Consider the following 25,352-nt stretch of genomic DNA (forward strand, 5'->3'; position numbering starts at 1 on the left):
GTGAGAGCTCTGGAAAGTAGGAGCTCAGCTGTACTGCTACAGTTCCCTCAGCCTTGAACCCATGTTTCAAATAAACATTTAAGTACATGAGAGAGTTTTTTCAGTGGGGCTTCAGCCACGTGTAGGTGGTGTCTAGATCAAGCTGGAATCTTTTCTAGATCTAGACTTTTGTAAGTCTTTTAATAGCAGTTATATACTAGAATTCTGCCTGGTGCGATGTCAGCCACCGCTGTATAGCATGTGGGAATGATGTTGGATGTGGTAGCTCACATTCTGACATCTTTATTTTCATAAGATGAGTTCCAGTGCCTAAATAAAATATACTGCATATACCGTGTAGGGCAGATTATTTTGCAAACAGCTAATACTGAACATGAGTATTTCTAGAAACTTACAAGATAGAATAATTTATCTCCTGTGGTCCTTCTTGAAATTAAATATTTATATTAGCATATCTAGAAGCAGCTGTTAGGATCATATTTTTGTTCTGCAGGGTTTTACACAGACCTTAAGATGTGGCATATGCGTCAGTAAGACCTCAGTGTAATATTCCTGCTCTTAAAAGTCTCCTTTCTGCTGAAAATTCTGGAGGTTCAGTTTTCAGAGCAGAGTTCATGTTTTAGCAATCATTACTACTGATAGGACCTGGTCTTGGTGGCAATTAAATCCTCCCCTATTCTTTTAGTGATACACCTTATTCTGCGTAGCTTGGATACTGCTGAATTTAAGGCATTAATAGATGTATGAGTCTGTAATGCTGAGTAGCACTGAAATTATAGAAGCTCCTGAAAATGATAACTCGCTGTCAGTCATTTTCTCGGCATACAAGGGAATCATTGTAATTCTGAGCAGGATCTTGTGCTCTCTGTAGCATAATGAAATAAATTCTGCAGTAACTTCTAAATTCCATGTCAGTGATAATTTTTCCTCTTGACCTGGAAGACCCTTCATTCCCATTTATATTCAGACACAGAGACACTACTGTGGCTCACACTTGGAAAATACTAATTGGTTGAGAATTAATTCAATTTTTTAATTATTATTTGGGTCCTTTTTTAACTCTTAAATGATTTTTTTTTTTAATACTGGGATTTATTTCCAGTGATACCAGCTGCCTGCCATTTAATGGCTGCTATTCCCTCAGGAATAGATTAGTTCAGTGACATAAACCATGTTTGAGGGTTTGGATGTAGGCAAAGATCCTCTCTACTAGCTGCTGCAGAGACTAACACAGTGTGAAAAAGCAATAAGCTTTTTCACAAGCCCAGATCTTTTATGCAAAACAGGTATCTGTCTTTCCAAATTCCATGCAGCTGCTGGTAGAGATGCATGTTGTATACACGAATTTTGCCTGCCGAGAACTTGCTGTATTCCTTTTGCAAAAGTTTGCCAGGTAGCCTTACTTAATTGGGCAATCCTCACTACCTGGCCTTCCTGCTGTGATGTGTCCATGTCATCTTCCAATTTTACTGTTACCCAAAGACGTTCGATAGGTCTTTCTCTTAATACATGCTAGAGGTAAATATCATTGACAAATAACTCACCGAGGACACGTTTCTTTACCTGTCCTCCCTGAACAAGTTGCCTTTTGTATGAAAATGTGATCTTTTTTTCTAGAAAATCCCTGTTTGTGCCAGCTAGATCATCGTTTTGATTTATTTAAAATATTGCAGATCCCCCCCCCCCCTTTTTCTTTCACAAATTTTAGTGAGCTTATACATCCACAAACACATAGACATGCTGAAACTGGATTGACTCAGTGTCCTCCTTCCCATAGGCATTTGATGAATGTTAGAAAGAACGCTTTTTTTTTTTTTTTTTTTTTTAATAAACACACATATGGTAGAGAGCATTTTTGAATATGTTGTGTATTTTTTGTAACAGAGAGTCACATACCCAGGGCAGGATTAGGAAATCCCACAGTGGCTAGTCTGAGTGTTAAAGGGGTATCTTTTTTCTCGCGTGGAAGTGTAAACCCTTATTGTCTGCTGGTGAAAAGAGCCGTTTTATACGCAGTAAATTGACTGGCCAGTGCTTTGCCTTTTCTTAATAACTGCAAGTGCCATTAAGCTTAGGATACAAGCTATCAGCTTGTATCTCCAGAGAAGGAGACTCCACCACCTCTCTGGGCAACCTGTCCCAGTGCTCCGTCCCTCTCACGGTGAAGAAATTCAGGATACAAGAAGCAGGAAGCAATTAAAAGGTTGAATTTTAAAAAATAGCTGCCACTGAAGACAGCCGCTGCTGGCTGATGTGGCAGTCTGTGCTGTGTGCCTCTGGCAGCTGCCAGCGTGAGCCAGCTGTAACGGTACAAATGCCAGCTGTAGCTTCAATATTGCAGTAAAACAAAAAAATGACCAGACAAGGGAGCCTTTGTTGTCCTAAGGTCTAATCTACAAAGACAGCAAGTTGTAAAAGAGTGATTTGAAGCCTTCTTTGAGAGCCTAGAGTCGTAACAGTGGGGGAGATAAGAGCTAAAAATGGTGACTTTCCCTGATGTGTGGAATGTATTTCGCTGCATCCAGCCCCCGGTCTGTCTCCTGAGCGGCAGAATCTTCATAATCCGGTATTCTTGGAGTTACATATGTCGCTCCCCTTCCTTTGCATTAATCGTTGGTGGTGTTCTCTTTTTTTGTCTGCAAACAGTTTTACCATATGATCAGAAAACAAATGCACAGCAAATGCAACACTGCAAATTAAACAAGTGGGTAACAGCTTGTGGCTTCAGTAGTCTGTATTAACATGCGACAGGCACAGAATAGTAAACTGAGAAAGAGTTCTCATGTGAATTCAGTGCCCCCGTTATCTCTCCTTCTTTATCCGAAGGGCTGAAGAAACCTTTTTTGTTAGCCAAGACTGCTTGGTGCTTCGGCTTAATTTTCACTGCAGAACTTTAAATACAGATCGTGTCTACAGTGCTGCAATTAATGGATAGCCTAAAGACTTATTATTTCAAACTAATTGATATGTAAGAAAGTTTAACTAACATAAGTGATAAGAATTTTTTAGGTATTACTTCTGTAACTAATTCAGAATAATCTTATTACTGTTATATAGAGTAGCAATTGACTTTATTCGTTCACCACTATTAAATCTAATGTTTGTCAGTGTTCATGTAGTTCTAAATACATTTACATGAAGTGGGTAAAAGTCATTGTTTTAGAAGTGTTTTCTGCAAGTAAGTTAATAATCTCACTCATTTCTGATACTTTCCTGCCATCGTTTGGAATACTCCCGAAGTCCGAGATAAGTCTCTGATATCCTTAATAAGAACATATTTTAAATAGAACTTTAAACCAAGCAGCCAATGGTTTTAAAGTATGCTGTTGCTTCCTGAAATAACTTGATCACTTATCACAAGAGGCCTGTATTTTTGTAGCGCTCACTAAACTTATCTTCAACTAGACTGTGATCAGAATTGGTGTCATAGAATATACTTTAAAGATGTAAGACCTCTCAAGAACTTTTTAGTGCATTTGGAAGATGTCAAGTACCATAGTAATAGTAAAACAATGATAGAGCATTTGAAAAAAGGAGTGCTTCTTATGGAAAGAGGTTTAGTTCTACTTGCATTCTTTTTCTTTAATAACATTTTGCGTAGAACAAAATTCTTACATGATAGAAGCTACCAATAGTGAAAAACAGCTGAAATAAAATTAAAAACAAATTGGACTTCTAAGGACCATGTTACATATTTTGGTGGCATGCATCTCAGTGGAAGTAATGCAAAAGACTTACTGAAATTCCATAAAATTCACCGCAGTTCAGGCTTGACCCTCTCCTAAACTAAACTTGTATGAATTGTGTTAACTTCCATGAGAGAAAGGTCAGGGACCAAATGCAGCACACATTAAGTGTGTTCATTAGTAGAAAAGCTTGCTCTTCCGGTAGTAGCCTTTAGATCTGGATGAGGCCCCAGGGTGGTTTCCACATATTGTGGCCCTCTGATGTCTGTGGGGAGGGAAAGTACCAGTGGAAGCAATTCCTCTCAGTGCTGGTGTCTGGCCCACCTTTCTGGGAGCTGCTTTTTCTTCTTAGGATCCTGCATGCTGTGCTTGACCAGCCTGTTGAGTCCAAATCCTTTGCACGGGACAGGACAGCATGGACAAAAGGCAATTTTGGTCCTTTTGATACCAATGACTTCTCTCACTGCCCTAAAGGAAATTTATGTCTAGTTAAGCGTGGACTCTCCCTCTTTACTTTATCCTCTTGGTAAGCCAGCTTCTGACTGCCATGCCCACAAGTTGCTTACGTGTCAGGTTAAAGCAAAAGGCCTCTACAAGTTCAAAGGAATTGGACAGGACAGGAATCATACCATAGGGTCGCTACTCTGTTCTTTTTTGTTTTATGCTGTTCTGTTTTTCTCCATGTATAACAGCAAATTTGTCTCCAAAAACACTAATATGTGCAAAATTTTGACTTCTCCCAGTATCTAAAAATTGGAAATATAGCTGTAGGGTATAATTAGAGTCATTAGATCTGCTTGGAGAAAAAAAGAACAGTTTCTCAAATTCTGATCCTCTAGGGATTAGAGATACTGAACCCTTAAAAAGACAGACAAAATTAATAACTAGAAGGGATAACGTATTTCTGGCTCCATTTGGATTAATTTTGTGATATCTGATAAAGTTAGATCTATTGTTCTATTCTGATTTTTGTCTTTGCAAAGACCCCCAAAATACAAGTCATCACTTGCCTTCAAACGGCTGTACATAATAAGTTGTTAGAAAGCAGATATTCTACAGCCTCTGCAAGAATTATTCACAAACTAATGTGAATTATTTAGAGATCTTACTTGATAGTAAAGTAACCTTTCTAAGGTCCAGATATTCCTACTTCCCTTCAGTCTAAATCATTGACCTATTAGAGTATTGCAGCCAGCCTCAGAGCAGCTACCTGTAAATACCAGAGCTTTTGTTTACCTGGAGAAACATGCTCTGAAACACATGATTATTGTAGACACTGCATGTGCCCAACTTGCAGTTATTCCTTTAAAAGCTTGACCATATATCATTACTATTTTTTCATCTACTCACCAGTGGTTACCTCACTATGCTGAATTTATGCTTCTTCCTCCTGTCCATTACTGAGCAGCCGTTATCACGGTGACGTTCAAGTGCACTGTGAAGCACACCGCAGGTCTGCAGCGGTGATGTCTGCACCAGTGACCACCTCCATCACTTCCAGATCTGCTACATGCACAAACCAACTCCCTTCAAATCGCAGGAGTTGTGCTGCTTGTAAAACCAGCCCTAGCAGTGGTATACATTAATTATAAGATAATTTTGTTGAGGGATTCCAATTAGTAGCAATTAGTAGAATTCTGACCCAACAGAGTCTGGAGGAAGCAGACACAGTTCCTATGAAACTTTTGAGCTGACATTGGCAGTGCGTCCTAGCCAATATTTGATTATTTTTCCCTGAGCAGTTTTCCAAAGGAATTTCCTTTCTACCTCAGCTGGGACCTGTGGTAGCTACTGTAACAGAAAAAATAAGTGCCACGGTCCATAGTTAACAATTTATAGAGGAGAGAAGGGAGGGTGTGACAACACTGGCTTAGCCTATTTTGTTTCTTCCAAATCTGTCACTGAGCTGAGTCATTCTGCTGAAATTAGTTTCAGGAAGAATAATTCTCTTTTTAAAACCAGCACTAAACCTGTGGAATTTAGATTAATGTGGTGAATTACCATACTCCTTTAATGTTAAATGGCATTTCTTTTTTTTTTATTTTCTGATTTGCTTTCATTAAGATCTTGTCATGAGATATATATTGTCAGGCTAGTTATAAAAGTAAACATAAAATGCTAATTACCTTAATCCAGAATGGCATGGTTTAGCTGACAAACAGTGAAGGTAGAATGACAGTATTTGCCATCCCTTTTCTCCATGTGCTGAACATCATACTTGGAATACTTAGCTCTTTCTTTCATAAGCATGGAAAGACTGCATGCGGGGACGAATCAAGAGCAATTCCATTGGCACTGGTGCAAACTAGACACAAGTGACATCAGTCAGATTCTAGAGACAATAGAAAAGTCTCATATTAACGTTAGGCACATATTATAGTGCCTTTCAAGATCTTTTAAAAGGCTCATGACTTGTAAAAATAGGCAGTGTATTTTCAGCTATGAAAGGTCAGCCATGAGAGCACCTAAGCATTTGATAGACTGAACTTCTACTCATGTGAAACTTCACAGTGGTCTTTTAAAAATGGAGTGGGAAACAATCATATTACTAAATGCAGACTAAGGATTTAAGGAAGGTGTCTTATCTGTTCCTATAAAGCTGAATCAGGCAAACATATCTGATTTTCAGTAGAACTCAAGTTCCTGGTAACTTGATGAAAATAAATCCAAACACAATTTTCCCTCTACGATTCCTGGTGTACAGAAGTTCTCCAGACATACGAATTCTCCAACTGGTAGTAAGTGGTAGTATTCCTTCATTTCTTGTCTCTGCTGGCTTTGAAAAAGCTGCTAGGAAATTAGTATATCCATTTTCTTGGAAAAAGGTCAGACCACAAAAGCGAATTGTACTAGTGGGAATGTCATCAAGAAAACTGTTAAGGAGGACTTTAAGATGTCCAGCTGCACTGCAAGGTAAAAAGCACACCAAAGGGCAGACTTAAACGTGCCAAGCACTGTGACGTGCACACTTTTGATCATCATTGCTCATTGCTGTCCCAGGCTTTACATGTTCCACAATATTTAGGAAGAACTGACCTCTGGATATCTGCTGGCTGGTTGGGTTGCAGTATGCTCAGGGATGAAGTATTCCTTCGTCCATGCTACACTTTAAGAGGGCCATGCACAGTCAGGCATTTCTCCTCTTCATGGAGCTCAGGTGCCTAGCAGAAGCCCAAAGGTAGCAGGCAAAGAGAGAGGAAGTGGCAGGTTTGGACCTTCTCCAGGTGAATTTGTTGTCTGTGAGTGTCTTTTGAAACCGGCTTAGATTTTAAGTGGCAACGTGGTCTTATCTCCTAGTCTTTTTCCTTTCATGCTTTGCAGCTTCCTTCAACTGCTATGGCAAAACAGTTGAAAATACTGAACCTCTGAAACAGGGCAGTAGGGGAATTGGTCTTACCTCATTTCCACCCTTTCTTTCCCTTTCTTTCTGATTCAGATTAGTTGCAGATATCTGTTTGTGAAGGAATGTGCGCTTCATGCTATTTTGTGCCAATGGTTCTTTCATTTGACCTAGTTAATTTTTGCCTGTACTTACATGGATGTCAGATCCAAAAACTTTTGAAGTCAATCAGTGTTTTCTTATTGACTTGAGTGAACTTTGGGTGAGCCCTTTAACAGTCATGAGTTCAAGCTATTCTGTGTAACAGTGGGACAGACTGTTATTTATCAAACATTATAAAACTACCTTATATGTCAATTTTTGTGTTGTGGAATACTTGCTAAAGATCACTAAAATAGTCTTCTGCAAGGTTCATTTAAATTTGAGGGATAGTTTGCAATAGTCAGTGTTAATATGACCTTTGAAAAAAATGTTTAAATAAAAAACAACTGAACTGAAACATTAATCCCTGGAACTTAATCATGAGGATGGCTTCGTTAACCTCCCATTGCATAGTACTCCTAAATCCAGTAATAGCAGTACAGAGATGAGAAGAGGAGATTTTTTTCCCTTTTAAGTTCATTGTAGTATTGGGAAGTAAAAATCTTCAGGCTGTTTTTAATTAGGTTGAACCTCTGGGCAGTGTGGCTCATTAAGCTATGAAGTTTTTAAGAGTTGCAGTTAAAATTCCATAGTAATTTTGCTTCCCAAGTCAAAAAATGCTTGCTGTGTAGTACAGCACAAAACAATGAGAATTGGTGGATGTATGGAAGTAATAGTGGTGGAAGTAGTGGTGGATGTGAAGATAATAGTCTTATATGAGCGCAGAACAGCCCTGAACTGCATCAGACTTTATATTCGTAGTAGCATGGGCACTGGCATCTTGGTTTTGCTCCTCTTTATATAAGTTTGAGTGGTGTGACAGCCTCTTCTCATTGCTAAACTCAATCTCAAAACTCTCCCTTCTTGAGTGTCCTCACTGACACTGTCCTCATGGAAGGGCAAAGGCCTAAATTCTGAAAAAGGAGGGACAGTAGCTCTGCCTCCACTGTTACCCTTTTTCTGGGCATATAGCTAAGGCAGTGCCTAGTGTTATCGAAAATTTCACCCTCAAGGAATAGAGATAAGTGGGGGAAAATATGTGTTTATTTTGCCACTTGATTTTTAGCTAGTGTGTACTAACAAAAAAACTGAGGGAGTTGCAGTAATTCATCCTGAATGGACTGAAAACACCGGCAACAGTTCCAAAAAATGGGGGGAATCTAGAGGAAATACAGATCATTCCTGCAAAACTGATCATTTTCTCAAATAAACTGTGAAAAATAAGTAAAAATAAGAAGTCACCTAGCTGCCTCTGGGAACCAGCATAGCAAAAACTGGTATACAACTCAGCTGCAGGGTCAGAATGTGCTTGTGTTGCCTTCCCAAAGTGGTTTCCATCCAAGTCTATTCTTCCTGAAACACTCCAACAGCTGAGCTTGGTTAGAAAAAAACTTAGGAAGTTTTATGTTTTCTCATGAAGATAATGCTTTAATAAATGTGAATGTTTGTAATTTAATGTAATTATTTGGTCAGCACCTGCCTCAAACTCTTGAGTATCTGGGAGTGGTTTTAAACTCTCTATTGTTTTAGTACAATAGTTTAAAATTTCAAAGATTTAAGAGCATGTACATGGCTTGGGTATTTACATCTTATTTTCCAAAATCAACTAATTCTAATTTATTTTAAAAAATACCTTCCAAACTCATTAAGACATAGATTCCTAAAGAAGAGTGTGCTAACATTCATTCACTCCTCAAATTAATCTCTGCTTGTCTTCTGGAAAAAAACAATGTGTACTTCAGTAGTGGAGAAGTAAGGTACAGGGAATTTTCTTTAAAAATAGCATATCAAATATGTCATGTGAAGCTTTTGTTTTTATTGTTATATTTAGAGGTAGGTGTGCACGATAAAGAACAGGCTACTTCACTGAAAAAAATTGCATGTTACTTCATCAAAGTTGTAGTTTATAATGTTATAGATATTTCTTGTCTTTACACAACCTCTGTTCTCCCTGGTGTTGAATTCTAGAGAAACCAAAGAGCACTGCTGCAATTGTATCATTGCTGTAAATGCTAGAAGTAACTGCCTGCGTTTGCCTAAAGTAACTATCGCAGGCACATTCGACCGCATTCATTCGTCTCTTTGTCTCAGATACTTCAGCTTTACGTTCTGATTTTTTCATTAGGTTGCTATATGAGAAAATAATGGGTTGGTCACTAAATTGTCTCATGCAAATAAATTGGTTGGTGAGATTCAATGCACGTCAGCTAATAGTAAAGATGAAGCCAGATGCATGCTGTTAGTGAGACAGTAAATGTTTTGGAATAGCCTTCGTTGTTACAAGGGATTACAGAACAGTAACCACTTGAAAGATTTTCAAAGAAACAGTCTATGCCTTTGATCTTTATTCAGTGAGTGGTTGCTTTCTAGTCCAAAAGCGTTCATTTTTAACGGGATATTAGCAGAAGGAGTGCTCAGTGATTTTCCAAGCAGACTTCTCAGCAAAGTTCAGTGTTGCAGAGTCTTTATGGTGTGGAGGGGTCTAGTCAGTGCGAGATAAAATTCAAAGTGCTGCGTAAGGCTTGATCAGTGTGATCATTTTTTTGAACTAATGTTGGCTTGTTTTTAAAACCGTGCAGTGCCCTGACAGTCATCAATACCATGGAAATTACGCCGAGCAGGTACCATAAGAAACATTCTCTTCAAGAACGGTAGTCGCCAGACACGCGAACCTCAGTGCATGTCAGGAGCTCTTACTGCTCTGAACAGGCTTGAGAGTTCAGGCTAAGCAGCAAAGGCAGAGCAGGGTATCACCGTGAAAGGAGGTGCCAGCCTCAGCCGTGGGATGGGTGAGCCTGTGCCATTTCCACTGAGCAGCAGCGGTGCCACCAGAGAGAGACAGAGAAGCAGATCGTTTGTTTCCTTTTCATCTTATTGTAATATTTGAGAAGAAATCTCTGTGGTTAGAGGGAATTTTCTGCAGTACTGAAGGGACCTCTAGAGAGGTTCTGCCAAGCATCAGACACAGGCAACACTGTAGTTATCTATTAGCAAGGTGAATTTGTAAGATATTGGAAAAAACTCTGTTAAACTGTATTCAGAATTGAGTTTAGACAAAGAATCCAAAAGTTGTGGTGCTGGTTTCAGGCACCTTTATTACTATTTTTCAGGTCTCTACTTTATCAGCTCCTGAGCCCTCACATTTTATGCCTTAAGCACCTGATGCTTTCATGTCTTGTCTCGCTCCTCTTCCAAAAACAACCAGAACCACTGACTCCACGGGACAGCACCATTTTTAGGCAAAACACTCTATCTAACTGGCCACGTGGATTCCACTGCACCTTTGGGACATGCAGCTCGGTCACTGCGGCGCTGCACGGTTTTGAGATTCTTGTTTTCTGTGGTACACGTGGGATTTGAAATATTTCTGGAATCTATCGTTTCTGTCGTAACCTCAAGATGTCATTTAAAAGGAGTTTCTGAGGAACTGTTACGGCCCCCTGAGCTGAGAGTTACAGTAATGCTGCTCTTCCAAGGCCTCTGCTGTTGGACAGTCAGCTGCCTGTTTACAGGGTGCCGTGGAGCCATCATGGGAATGAAAAAATCACCGTCATCAGAAGATAATGATACACTGAATTTTTTCTTCTTTGTTTTGAAGACAGTATCCAAAATATGGACAGCACTTTATAAAAGGGATGATTAAGAACCTCTATTTGAGCTGTGTCACTGGAGTTATTTATCCTGGATCCACCCCAGTAAACTAGGAGCAGTATCTGACAATAGCACCGACTTCAGTGGAGTTTCTCTGGATTTACTGGACTGAAACAGCAGACTGTCTTTTGCCTGCAGTGAATTTTACTCAGTTACTCCAGTGATAATGAAAAATAACAGAATCTGGCCCTAAAATGTCTTGCATATTCATGGAGCAAGGTTTTTTCTTTTTTTTTTCCATTCATACCAGCTCAAATTATCTTCATTCATATGCATCATGAGATACATAGGTCACATATTTATAGAGTCATCAAAGAAACACTGACAGCTTAAGAAAGCACTTTATCCACAGAAGGAAACAATTACACAAAATAGTCATCAGAAAAAAGAATGATTCCAAATATACAATTTACAAGGCACAGAGCACAGCTTTGCATGAGCATTAACTGTACTGCCAAAGAAACAGGAAACAAAGTAATTGTTAAGAAAATCCCCCCACAGAATTCAGTACAAGTGATTTTTAAATGATCTGGAATTACCAGCGATATCGCAACCGTCAGTAGCAAAAGATCACCTGTTTAGGCTCTTGCTGCAAGTAGCATCTCTAACTCAGAAGTTTTCAGCTATACAGGCAAGTGCGTATATAAAAGACATGTAACCTGGGCACCTGCTGATAGACATCTTATCATTCAAACGTTTATTTTTAATTAGCTCTTGGAAAAGGTGTCTGTTTACTAAAGATGAAGAAGATAAAGGTTTCTTTATGAGAGTGTTGGACTCTAGGAGCCCAGGTCCCAGTTTTCATCACAGTCCCATTGGTTTAACTGAGGTTGCCGTTAATAAAGGGGGAGACGCAGATGGATGAAGGCCCTGAGGTTACAGCCTAGTGCCTTGAGACAGCAGATATTAAAGGACTCATTTGTATGGGGACTAGTTGTATGTGAGGGAAGGTGTAGCAAATCATTTGTGCTTTAATAGGAAGAGACACAAAGTTGAAACATCAAAGATAGCAGTCAGGAGAAGATGAAGGGGTAGTATATGTAAGGAAAGATAACACAGCCTGCAGTTTTTAGACTCCTTGGCTTGTGAAGTGTTTTGTTATAAAGGCATTACAGTGATTTTTTTAAAGCGCGCATCTTGGAGTGATTTAGGAAGTAGAGTTTGTTCTAGCCATTTTGATCTTTGCAGAGGCAAATAGAAAACCAAGTATCTAGGCTGCAATACCTGTTGGCAGGCAATGCAGGGAAGTGTGTGTGGGGGGGGGGGTGCAGGCATGGATCCATCCAAAATGCAGCTACTTGCTTAGCAAGAGCCCGGGACTTCCAGGAGCAGTATGGAGAGCTTGCAAGGGCAGGAAGACCGGCTAGATGTGTAAGACATTTTGGGAACTTCTTCTGGGAGAAAAGGGGCTTTGGAGCTGCTCCAGTGCTGGAGTTGGTGTTGCCTGTGTCTCTTGTGGTCTGGTAAGTGGGGCACTGGTATCTGGAGTCCCTGAGACTCACTCAGTGAGAGGAGGTAAAAAGGGGCCAAGCTGGCCCTGTTTGCTTCCATGGTGCATCTAAGCAAAAACATTTCAGGAGAGCTGTGGCCATGACAGTGTCTCACCTGGGAGACATCTGGAGCGGCTGTTGGAAGACTGCGTTTTGGGGGGTTACTGCCCCACATGGCAAAATCCCACTGTGTCCATGGGAGGACAGGATTTGACAGGCCGTTCTCGCTTCCTGCTGTTCTTGCTGTTGATGATGATGAATGCTTTGGGACTATTTGTTTACCGTGACTTAACCATTATTTTTAAATGTGGTGATGGGCATTCGCTGAGACTGAGATGTCCTTGTCTGAGGATAGTAATCACTATAGGAAGCTTTCTAGTCAAGGTGAAGCCATTCCTGCCCCATCTGTCCTTTAGCTAGTATAATGCACGTTCCCTGTGCCGCCTTTGTTACGAGTGCCCTTAGGTTTTCTTTAACGATTCCACACTCCAGCATCTTTTGAAAGAAGAGCTCAGCTGCCTGAACGGTTTCTTTTCATGCTTAGCTATACTGTCCTTGAGTAGCTATGTTAAGCCCGAACGTTTACACGATGGCACGCTCCTTTATGCGCTAGCTTGTAGTCCTTGAGAGAAAAAGAAAAAACTCCTTCCTTCACCTCTTCAGTTCGCTGTGATGAGTCCTGCCCACTTAATGGATGTTTACTGCCCTTTCCCAGTGTGCTTCCGCACTCCTTTCGCTCCTTGTTTCCCCCCTCAGCCCTAGATTTCCCAGCTGCTTTCCTGGGGCCCCTCTCCTGAGTTGCAGAAGGTGGGCACGTGGCATTCGGAGGGGCCCGCAGAGGTTGTCCTCGGGGCTACTCTGGCCCACCAACCTCACCCCCGTCTGCCTGCGGCCTCCCATCGTGCCCTGCGTGCTGCAGGGGGACACAGCGGTCCTTCCTCCCCTGCCTTCCCAGCAGAAATCTGCTTAGTGGAGGGAATAGCGTAGTCCTTAATAAGAAACTCCTCCTGTGTCCAATAAAGGAAAATTGCTGCCTATAAATCACTCGGTCCCTGAGCTCTGGTCCTCAATTTCACTCTCCCTGTTATTGAGCCTCCATCTGCTTTTAACAATTCTTGCTACTCATATATCTTTTAATGCTGCATCCCTCCAGAACGACTATCTAATTAAGTAAGCTCTGCAAATGAAAAGCAGCAGAACAGCAGCTTGCTTGCTCTCTGTACCCTTAATCTGGGAGTCCTGTATGTGCTATTTTGGAAGCTAAATTGAGGTCACTGACATTATGCATATTTGTTGTCTGATGCAGTCATAAAAGCCCCAAATCCTCTATTCAAAATTATCTTTAGGCACATGGGTCAAACATTTACAGGAAAAAAAAAAGTATATGGAGCTTTAGCAGATTTAGAGAAACGGGGGAGGAGTGAGAAAGGGGCAATAACCTCAGATCAGTATTTCTGCTGCAGTATCATTTCACTGATCAGTGAAACATCTGTGTCACTGGTGCTGAGAAAATAAACAGTTAGTTCCAATTACATATGAGAAAGAAAATGAGAACTTTACTAAAGAGAAACAGTTACATATTTAAATTCTATTCAAGTTATATTGAATAAATTAATACAGTTGAGTTTTATCATCAATAAAACATAAAGAACATACAGTAGTTATATGTAATTAAATATTATATACATGCTGGTAGTACCAGAGTAATTATGGATAGAAATTTGTATCAGTTGATAACAAGTGAATAGATGCAATATCCATGTACTAAAGAATGTTATTTTTTTGACATGTACTAAAAATGTCATTATTTTGATGTTTTGTTCTCTCCGGTCCCAAGGTAAACTAGCACAAGTTACAAATATTTCACATTTGGATTCAGAACATTTTGATTGTTTTTAATATGAGCAAGAAAGAGTGTGATATGGGAAACAAAATATTTACGAATAATGCAACATAAGATGAATTAAAAAGATAGAAAAAAAAGAAACACAAAAAATTTGCCTTATAGAAAAAATGTAAGCAGAATGGAAACTCTGACATCAAAAAAAGTTTATTGTGAGTCGTTCTGAATATTTTCAATTGGAAAAACTTCATCAAACCAAATATGGCCTTAATGAAAGGCTTTGATTCAATAAAATTAGATTTTTAGAGAAATTTTTTTCATCAAAATGTTTGACTAGTTGTATTTCAGACATAAATTTCTCAGAACATTTTTGCCTGAAGATGAATTCTTTAGATGCTTTTTCAGTTATTTTGAGTTGAAAATATATTTATTTTTTAAAATAGGAGTGTGAAGTGGAATGAATCCCAGTCCCGCTGTGGAAGTGGGCTACCTTTGCACAGGATAGCTGCCTCTGGATTGGGCTCTCCTGATCTTGTATCAGGAGACGTACGTTACAAGGTCACGTCGCTGTGCAGATCAGACGTTCAGCATCACTAGCTGGATGGGGAAGGAAGACAGGAGAAGGTAGTTTGAAAACTCGCTGCCAGCTTCCTAAATGCCACTGCTAAGGTACAACGGAAGGAAGCATCGGCGTTCTCATTACCAGCCTCAAAGGCGTTGCTGTGGCACCAGTGCCTTGGACATGGCTTCTCCCACCACTTCCCTTTCCCTCGGGCAGGAAGGGTGAAGGGGAGGAGGTTGTGCGTGTCTGCCTACTGCGTGTCCGCCTGTTGTCTTCTGGGAGCTGCTGAAGCTGACTGTGTGGTGAAGGCAGTAGACTTCCACCTCACCCCAGCAACAGCATTAGCCCACTGATGCCTCCTTAAATCTGCTGCGAGTGTAATGTTTGTGTGGTGCTCCTATAACAGCAGGACTGGGAACTCCTTTGGTGTCTGTGACCACAGACTTACTCATCAGAGACAGTTTGGGTCACATTTTAAACTACTCGTTGTTTTAATGCACACAAAGGTTTCGGGGTTTTTTGTTTGTTTCTTTGTTTGTTTTATCATCAGAACACTCTGTGTGAACTTCAGTCTTCCTGGTAACTCATGTTGGCAGCACGTTGAGTTTTTCATGTGATCATTTTATTTTTGCTGTCGGTGGAAACAGAAGTCCATTAGATCACATTGCAAGTACGCAAAAGTCTACAGGGGGTTGATCAGAATAGTCTGAAACCATAGTTTCTGCTTCTGTGATTCCTTATTAAACACAGTTACTATTTTTACTGCTGTGTTCCCTATTTTAATGCTATGCTATGTTGTTTTGGTAGAGTCAGTAATGACAGCTAGGTATAAATGATATAAATAGTTTTAATTATATCATATTTCCTTTCTCTTCATGCATTTTCCTTGCTTTAAGCTGAATGACCCTGTTCATTTTCATCTCCCACATTCAAAGGAAGTGTTGCTCAGGCCTTTCTCTGAATGGTGACCCTTTTTGGAAAGCAGTTGTAACCAAATATGCCGAAGAACCCTTTGAAATAAAAGGGAATGTGAGTCAATCAGCTGGGCATTTGGCTAGCCACCAGGGCCTCTGGTTGTATCTTAAATGCTAGCTGAAGTCCAGGCTTAGTCGTGTAAAGCCCTGTGCATCTCCCATCCATACTGCTAGCTGCTGCACTGGTTGTAGATCGGGTTCAAAGGATACAGTCTTGTCATACTGGGGTGCAAGAGAAAGCTCTACCTATTCTGTAAAGCTGATAAGATGTTCAGCTGATGTTTTTTTAATTACCACTGCTGGGTAAGAAATAAAGGGTAGATAGGTAGAAATGTTCAAGAGTAAAAACTTAGGGCCACCACTTTTAAGAGTGACTAATGCAGTTTATTTTATGTCCTAAGGGACCCCGTGGCAAACGTAATGATGGCTTGAGATTTTAAAGAATTAACTTATTGCTTATAAGTGAAATATATGAGAAAGTGATTTGCCTGAACAAGAAATCATGTTTCCAGCCATCCTAGGATACTAAAGGAGCATGGTTTGAGAGTGTTTGTGCGAAGATGACATTAATCCATATTTTTGCTGAAGATTAAGAGATGATAAGAGGGCAAATAATGAGATAGAGAAGGAAGAAGGTTGTTGTCTGTTAATGGGAACGATGTTCCAGATAGCGATTTGCTTTTCTAATAATCCTTTTCATTTTCCTCTCCTTGCCTGTCTCCAAACACCTAAAAGCAAGTCTAAGTCCCTTAGTTTAGCAGCTAGAGCGTATACTAACAGAGAAATCTGGAGAGGTGGATTTGTGATGGGAGGCAGCCCAGGCGTGTAGCAGACTGAGCGGTAAGGCCGTGCTGTGCCCGAGCCCACGAGCGGTGCCGGTGGTGCAAAGAGATTCAGGCGCGCACACGCACAAGCTGCCTTCCTTTACTGCCTGCCCCGTTGGTGCGTTATGAGTGCAAGAGCTACCAAAAATACGTCTCAGTCCCTCTGAAGGGCCAGCTTTTGGCACGTCCACGGCTCACTTGGTTTTATGTGGATTTGATTCGGCAGATTCTGTTTTAAGGTCAAGGCTTTGCAGTATCATTGGTTCGAACATACTTTTTTTCTTTTTTCCCCCCCTCGGTTTGGGTCAGCATGTGCTCTGAAACGTGAAGCTGCCTTGCCTTTTCCAGCTGTGGCGATGGTCGGCCAAGAGTCATTGCTGTTGAGTTTAGAGTACAAGGGGGGAGTAGGACAGCCATTTCAGTGGTGCCGTTCGATGGTTAGACCGCCAGCGAGGAGACAAAGTCCCTCCATGGGGCAGCGTCGCAGCCGCGGGGCCGCGCTCGCAGGGGCCGGCGCCCAGCGGGGCTGGGTGGCGAGGAGTAACAGCAAGCAGTGTCATCTTAAACAGCTGGGTGGCCTGCAGCAGAAGACCATGTGTCTTTGCAGGGAGCGCAAACCCGTTTCGGGGCGTCCCGTTGCGTGATGACGCCTGGCACGGAGCTCGGTCGCGTAATCAGGCAGTGGAGGGAGAAATGCCGTGTGCCTGCTGCTACCAGCTGAGTGCTGCCTTTCGTTAGTGAAGCAACAGTAATATCCCTAAAAGGCCACAAAATAGCGGTAGCACGGTTCAGCAGGAGGACGCCGAGACTTTGAAAGGGAAAACAGGTTTCTTTCTTTCTTTCTTTCTTTTAATGATTCAACTGATGTTGAGCAAGCAGCCTCAGAGCTGGGTCTTGTCTCTTTAGCCTTGGCCTGGCGCTGACAGTGTCGTGCCGGGAGCAGTGGTTTCACAAGAAACGCAGCCAAAGCCTTCTGAGGCCACCGCGGGCCTGCAGGTCCCCGGCTCCCGGGCGAGGGTTTGCGTGCCTCTGAGCCCGGGCTCACCGCTTTCGGCTCTGCCTCCTTCCTGCTGGAGTCCTGCGCGGACGCTTCCGACTCTGTATGTGCTTGCGTGGAGCCGAGCGGGGGGAAAGGACCGACAGCGCCTTCGAAATCAGAAAGGAAACTAATTCTTACACACCGTTACAGTTCTCATGAGGCCTGCTGGGCTAGTGTCTGCTCCTTCTCGCCTAACTTCAACCTTCTCATGATTAGAGGTCTCGTCTATATAGGCTGTCTCTAGAGACACTGAAGAGATGGACGGAGCTCCAGAGTCATGTAATCTCTGTTAAACACTTGACTTTGGGGGGATTATCCACTGGAGGTGCTGTAAGGGGTGAATATTGGTCGTAATTACTATCTAACAGCGTACATAGGCTTGCTGTAGGTTCAGTTTCTGATGTATTTCAAACATTTCTAGTTCCCTTAAACCTAATTAAGCAAATCTGAGCTCTTAAGGAAGTTAAGAGCCAGGAGATCTTCTCTGGCTTTTGAATTTGCATATCTTTTTCTGCAGTGCCCAAAATTTACAAATTTTCTATTTCTGTATATAACAATGAGATGTGGAAATGCAGCATCCATTCGCCCCCACCTCACCCCGTGCCAGTAAAGATATTCAAGCCTTTATGTAAGGCTTTGTCTTTCAATGCCCCAGAGCCATTCCCATGACTCCTACACTTCAAAAAGACTCTATGCAGAGCTGCCTGTGTGTGCGGGAGCTTGGGCTGAATAGCTTCTTTGTGGGGTGTGCTGGGCACTGCTGCTGAGCGGCGCTGGCAGCCCCGTGTCCTGCTGCAAGTGCTCCTAGGCAGGGAAACGTGGTGGTAGTGCACAGGGTGCTCAGAGCCCTCCAGCAGGCCTCGCATGCTCCCACCTTGTCCATCATTGCAAAAGCCCAGGAACTGCCCCTTCCTGCAGCCACTGTGCGCAGGCAGTGGGGTCACCGCTTCACTTGGACACACATGTCTGATCTGAACAGAGCTCGTGGCTGCTTTAGATGAACACAAGGATTTTTTTTTTTTTTTTTTTTTTGTCTCATGTTTGGCATAAGTCTCCTAACCATGATGGCACCTTTGGATAATTGCCACAAATATACAGACTCCTCTCTGCCCCCCCCCTTTATGTTTTTAAGCAGCACGGATGTTCATTCAGCAGTGTTAACTAGCTGTGCTCATTAGTACAAACGACCGGGTTTGTACTAACCCCCAGAAAGAGTGGATGGAGCTGCCTCACTTGATTGCTTTTCCTTCTGTGAGTCGTATTGCCATTCTTGAGACTGCAGGAGGCAAGGTGGACTGGGAAACAAGACAGCTCTGCAGTTATATGTCATGCGGTTGTTGGTTGCCAAAACCGGCTGCATAATCCAGACAAGGCTGGAGAGCAGGCTGGATGGAGGCTAACTAAGGCCAAGCAACAAGCTGTGCTTTTAGGTGGAGCACAGGAATTACAGCTCTGAGTTTGAACAAGTTCCCAGGCAAGGCATAGTTTGCTTGCTGAAGTAGTATCTTTTATTAGAACAACTGAGAGTTTGAGAAATAAGATGCAGTTTTGGGCTTGCAAGCTCTTCTTGCTTATGAATAGATGAATGCTGATAATACAGTGATTCCTTTAGATTTTGGTCTGCTTCTGGATATTTGGTAATAGACATGCATGTCTCTTACTCCACCATTGCTGGTGAAGTTTTTTGGCAGTGCCGCTACCAGGCATTGCAGGGGGCTCCAGCAGCGCTGGGGGCTTCGGGCTGCAGGGGCCCAGGCAATGGGCTAGGCAATGAGTGATGAGCAGCATCTTCTGTGGGTTTTTCCTGCCAACGATGCTACGACTCTGTTTCTCTCTCTCTCTGGTATTACACATCCCCTGTTGGAGGTGTTATCAGAATGGAGAAGAAAAGAGGGTCCTTTCAGGAATTGTATCTCAACATAAAGCCAGAAAACAGGAGAGTTAAGAAAAAAGAGTGAGTACAACATTAAAGAAGGATAGTTAAGATAGTGACTGTCCAACAATTGTATATTTTAAAGCCAAGGTATGTGTAATACAACCATTTATGCCTCAGACTCATTGTGTTTGTCAGCACCGCAGCACAGAGTTGGGCAGCAGAGGCTGCAACATAAAGAAGATTGCCGGAATCAAGACTGGAAATGAGCTTTTGCAGAAGAAGCAAAAGGAAAAGGCCAGATTTTAGATCTTGAGGAGGAAAACTGCAAAAATTGTCTAATTAAGGAATGTAGAACTAGACCAGGTGAGCCAAGGACATTGATTTACACATCGGGAGAAGAGGAGAAGTCAGAGATACAGCATGAAAACCAGGACAGCAGTGTGGTGAACAGGCTTGGACGGGCTCAAGAGGGAGGTGTAGTGGTGAAGTCACGTGCTGTGGACAGGTCACGGATGATAAGAGTAGTACAGGTCATAACGTTTGAGTCGAGATTTATATTATCTGATAGAGGAGTTGTTCCAGTGGGATGAAGGAGTCATGAAACTAGATGGGGTAGGCTCAGACACAGAGCTGAAGAATCAGAATTCATAGCATCTTTATACATTCCTGAAAAAATACAATGTAGTTCAAAATACAATTACCTAATAAACTATTGCAAAACTGCTGCAGCTACAGTTAGCAGAATCTGCCCTCTTTTTAAGAAGATGGATGGACGGGTGGGTGGATGGAGAGTTAGCAGGGTTTGGCTTTGGAACTCTCCTCTTTTCTTCCTGCCACGATCAGATTTGGTCACAATGAAAAAATTGGCTTTGTCTTTGGTTGAAGCCTCCATACACATTAATGTTTTTAAATATTGGATCATGCAGTCCTAATAGGGGCACTAAAAACAAAGGCTATACAAATAAATACTGGGAAAGGCCCACAACTTCCTAAAGACTGATGGCCAGATTTCTTTCTGCATGCCTTTTACATCCTGTTAATGATGTGACACTTTTTCCCCAGTAATGTCCAAGACACATACTGCATTAATCAGATAATGTGACTTTCCATGATCTAGCCTTAAAAAATGTAATTTAACTTTTTTTCCCCCTTCCTGTCTGACTCTCTTTGACAACCAAATTATTCCTGATGGTTTCTCCAACCCCATAAATTTGGCAAAAGTTATTATATTGTTCTCAGAGCAATGTTTGTCATTTAAAGCTGTGAAAAATTTGTATGATGTGGTTTGCTACTTGAATCTTAGTTAAGACCTTGCTCATGCAAAGTCATGTCCATGTTCCTTACTGTGCTCAAATAAGTAATCTTGTGAAAGCCAGTGGGACTGTGGACACTAGTACAGCTAAATCCATCTATATTTTAAAGATTTAGGTACCAGAGCATGCTACCCCAAAGCAGCCTTATGCACAAATGGCTGCATTTTCTTTCAACTTTGCAATGAGTGCATGGTAATTAATAGGTATATCAAATGTGTGGTGCTGCAATGAACAAGAAACGAATGTATTTTCCAATCATGCAAAAACAAGGTGTTAATTCTTTCCTTGCCCCTTAATGTAGCACTGATCACCTCTGATACAATTTAAGATAGCTTGTTTGTTCTGTTGTAGTTGCAGGTTGAACTTGATCAGGAATATCAAGACAAATTCAAAAGACTGCCTTTGGAAATTCTGGAGTTCGTACAGGAAGCCATGAAAGGGAAAATCAGCGAAGATGGAGACCACAGTTCTGCCCCTTCTTCCCTGGCATCTGACAGTGGAAAATTAAACCATAAACCTCTGCAAAGTGAAGAGGAACTGGAAGAAGATAATCCAGAAAAAGTGTTTGATACTACTTTTTAATTGTCCCAGCACCCATTAAAGCGCAAGGGCCCACCACTCCCAAGCTGCTCATCTGTGCTCTCCTGACGTGAGCTGCCACCGAACAGCTTTGGAAGGCAGCAGGAATCTGTATTCAAGTGCACATTTTCCAAAAGGAACATTTTATAAAAGTATTGTGCAAAGGTCTTCATTCTCATTCTTCATGTTATTATTATGCTAAAGCTTAGCACAGTTGTAATGGGAAAATTAACATGTTAACCATCCTCTCCTTTTTTCCTTTTGGCCAATTTACAATGGGTAATTTTCTGGCCATGTTCACTGTTCAGAATGTTTAATGAAGACCAGTGTATTGTGCAGAGACAAATGTGCACAGATTTCCTTTTGAAGTGCCAGTGCAAAGTGCTCCAAACTAATACAGATCCTAGGGAATATTATATCAGTACTTAATCATGTTTGTTTCCTACTTTATAACTGCACCTTGACAGCTGTACCACCATTTTACATTTGCACTGAAACATTTAATCCTTTTTAGCTTTGCAAGCACCGGTGGCTTGCTATCTCAATATTATGTTTATCATATGGAAAGAAGTATATTTGCTGCTGAAAATACTTGGAACTGTGGAGACAAGAGGAAAACAGAGAAGAACTTTGTCTAGAAATTGTCTGTGTATGTTTGTGTTTGTTACACTATGTGAGTGCATATATTTGTGTGTGTGTGTATATATATATATATATATGTATATATACACATACATATAAAATATGTGTGCACACATGCATCTACATACATGCACGGCTTGTTTCTATTTGAAGTCAGCATGGTCTCTTGGCCAGATGGAAAGCTTCAGGGATACATGAATAGAGAAACTTTATGAAAGCCAACATCTGGGTTATACTGATATAAAATAATCATTGAATCATAAAACTGTTTTTGTGGTGTTAGTGTTGTAAATCAAAGTAGTTTTAGAATATAAATTTGATATATATTTTGCAGACTCAAAAGTATTGATTTTAAGTATCATATTTTAAGCTTACTGAATTTGATAGGATTATAAAAATGTTTAGGACTACAGTATTTGAAATTTAACAGAATCTTCCATTATTTTTAAGACTGAGGTTCAGTTTTACTAAGGTCTGAAATTTAAAAGCAAAATATAAAAACCTGATCACTGTTATTTAAAATGTATATTAATCCATTTAACATACTTCTTAAAATAAGAACAATCAAAATTAATGTACTGTATGATATGCATGAAAGAAGTAACAGCACATTTTCAGAAATTTATATAAAGTAACAGAGAGACTCTGTCAAAGTCAGGATATTCAAAAAGGTAAAGAAATGTTATTCTCTGGCATCCCATATTAACAGAAATAGGAATTATGAAACATTACAGGTGGATTCTCATTTGTACCCAAGCCGTTGTGTAATGGCCTTTCCCTCAGTAGCGTACTGAAAAGGCATCTTAGGGTAAATGATAAACTAGCTCAAAATATGTAGATTTTCATAGATAGGCTTGATCCTGCAAACTCACGTAGGTGATTTATCCACACTCAGTGTACTGCTGGACTCAGTGGAAATATTCTGGGTAATAGCGTTCACATGCATGTTTGCAAGATCGCGGCCTTATTTTGTATTAAAAAGCAAACAGAGAAAGAAATCAGTTACATAGCCAGGCATTTTAATACATTGTAACATTTAAGTTACTTTACTTCCTTTCCCTCAGGATTTTAGTACTTTGACAAACTTACTTTATTTAAATTTAAGCAATAAACTACAAATCAAGCTTAAGTTTTCAGTTAAATAACTGTATATATATATAAGTTCAAATCTTGGAAAACAAGCAGTATTTTGATGTTTCTTTTTTAAACTTAGAGCAGAAAGAAAGAAAAATTGCACATTGGAGATCATATTTTGGATTAAACTATTCTGATTTACGGTGATGAAATTCGTAAACATAAAATTCAAAAATCTGATTTTCATCTTAATATTAGAGAAGGTGAATCCTCTGTAAATCATTATTTTGCACTTTGAGATCAATATTAATCATTCATTGAGAACTTAGAGGGTCAAGATGTAATGCTGCATTTTATAAAGTAAAAATTACATATTCTCTAAATTATTAAAAGAATATACTAATAGCAGTGTTCACAATAAAACTGAAGACTATTGCATTATAGAAATAATTGTATAGTGCAGGCTTTTAGGTAAAATCTTAGCTCCTTTGAATTTCAGCGCTACATTCCCATGGACTTCAGCGGAGCCAGGACTTCACCACAGTCTTCAAAGAAACTTGGGCAAATACCAATTAATCTTTTATTTATATTTAAAAATAACTATACTGGTTGGATTAAGTATACTATCAGCTGTAGTCATTTTACAGTACGTTTGTATTTGACCATTTCCTGTACTCACATTTTTTTATATCTGTACAGTGCCACTTTCTGCAGGTGTAAGGTAGTTGTGTAATACTGTACATCTTGCATTGTTCAAACTATTTCAGTGAAACAGATATCATTTAACATTGATATTACTTGAACTAGAGTATGATAATGAAAAAGGGTCTTTATGATGTGCAAGTCTTGTGCCTTTTATGTATTTGCCTTGTTCCGTGTTGAATGTGTGGAAATGCTGTATTGTGGACTTTCTGCTGTATAGGATAGAGCTGTCTATATTAAACTAGGTTGTGCACTTCAGCTGTCTTTACACTACTGAAAATAGCTTGGTTTTGGCAGTATAAACAGAATTTTAAAAATTCTAATGAAGGCCAGACATTTTAGATTTAACATGTTCATAATTATGTTAATTAATGCTCATGTATTAGCTAAACATTCACTGAAATATAACTAAAGGGACATCATTGCTTGCCTTTCTTTGAAATCAGTGTTGCTCTTGTACATTGTATTAATAGTGTCTGTGATTGATTAGTCTTTGATGATTTGCTTTCAAAGTAGGATGAAATATTTCGGTTAACATGTACATATTTTTTGGGTTCTCAATCTATGATCGTTTCAGAGGCATAATTCACATTTTTGTAAAAATTCTATGCAATTTTGTGGCATGATGTTTCTTCCACTTGTAATTTTATGTGCTTACATTACAGATCCAAAGGACAAATAAAAATTTCTTAACACAAGATGGTTGTTGTCTATAGTGGTCAACTCAAAAGCGCTCGGTGACTCCTGAGACGGCACCGCCGCAGAAGCACTCCCACTGAGCCCCTTGCGCACAAGAACAGCAGTGGCAGCAGAAGTCAGTGACTCTGCGACGCAGACTGTGCGTACGACGGTGAGAAAGAGAAAACGCACACGCAGGGACATGCTCTTTCATTCGCACTTCTCCAGGAAAAACGTGTATTTGCTGGTGTTGCAAAACAACAGAAAAGAAAGCAAGTGCATCACAGCTTTCCAACCAGTGAAAAGGCTTATTGGTTTACAGGACAGGGTTTTTCAGAACAGGTACTACATGATGCTGAGCAATATTGTAAGCCACCTGGACAAACTAAGAGAGCTTTTCCTCTCTTCCGTTGCCCTAGCTGTTTTGGTAATCACCTACGCAATTCCGTAAATACTTTGAAATAAACATTTGCCTTCCAGTGAAAGTTTTGAAAAATAAATCTATTGCTGTGGCTTTTGACATTCCATCCCCATTTAATTTACAAGGTAAGAAATAATCTCTGGGAGAAGAGATAAGCAGACATGTTAATCCATTGTACTAAGAGATACACCTATTAAATACAAACTGTCCCCGAGGTGATTAGACTCAAAATGCTCGCTAGCAAAGATGTGGGAAATGGGGTCTGAAGAGAGGAGTGGACATGGCACTGCACGAAAAGAGAGAAGGAAGGAAGGAACAGAGCTGAAAGTCAAGGACGTGAAATCCAAGAAAAGAGTAGGAATAGGACAGAAATGGAGGCAGGGAGAAGACAGCAAAAGAAAAGAAAAATGGATAAATAAATAGGAAATAACCCTTCTCTCCAAAGCAAGAAGTAGTGGGGTGCAAAATCATCAAGGATCAGGTTTGCCAAGGACCCATTAGTGAACTGCCCTTCCCA

General features: G+C 40.5%; 1 protein-coding gene across 2 annotated transcripts in view; it reads left to right on the forward strand.

Annotated features, from left to right (window-relative positions):
• Nucleotides 1-24,817, forward strand: part of PLCB1 (phospholipase C beta 1) — a 425,476-nt gene extending 400,659 nt beyond the window's left edge. The window contains exon 32 of one of the 2 annotated variants that reach the window (XM_062571529.1): nucleotides 21,091-24,817. In XM_062571529.1, the coding sequence (XP_062427513.1) occupies nucleotides 21,091-21,321 (231 nt within the window). In that variant the 3' untranslated portion in view covers nucleotides 21,322-24,817. The remainder of the gene's footprint in view (nucleotides 1-21,090) is intronic. The other variant, XM_062571530.1, reaches the window with a different exon arrangement.
• Nucleotides 24,818-25,352: the final 535 nt, after the last annotated feature.

Source organism: Rhea pennata, chromosome 3 (genome assembly GCF_028389875.1).
Source record: "Rhea pennata isolate bPtePen1 chromosome 3, bPtePen1.pri, whole genome shotgun sequence".
NCBI lineage: Eukaryota > Metazoa > Chordata > Aves > Rheiformes > Rheidae > Rhea > Rhea pennata.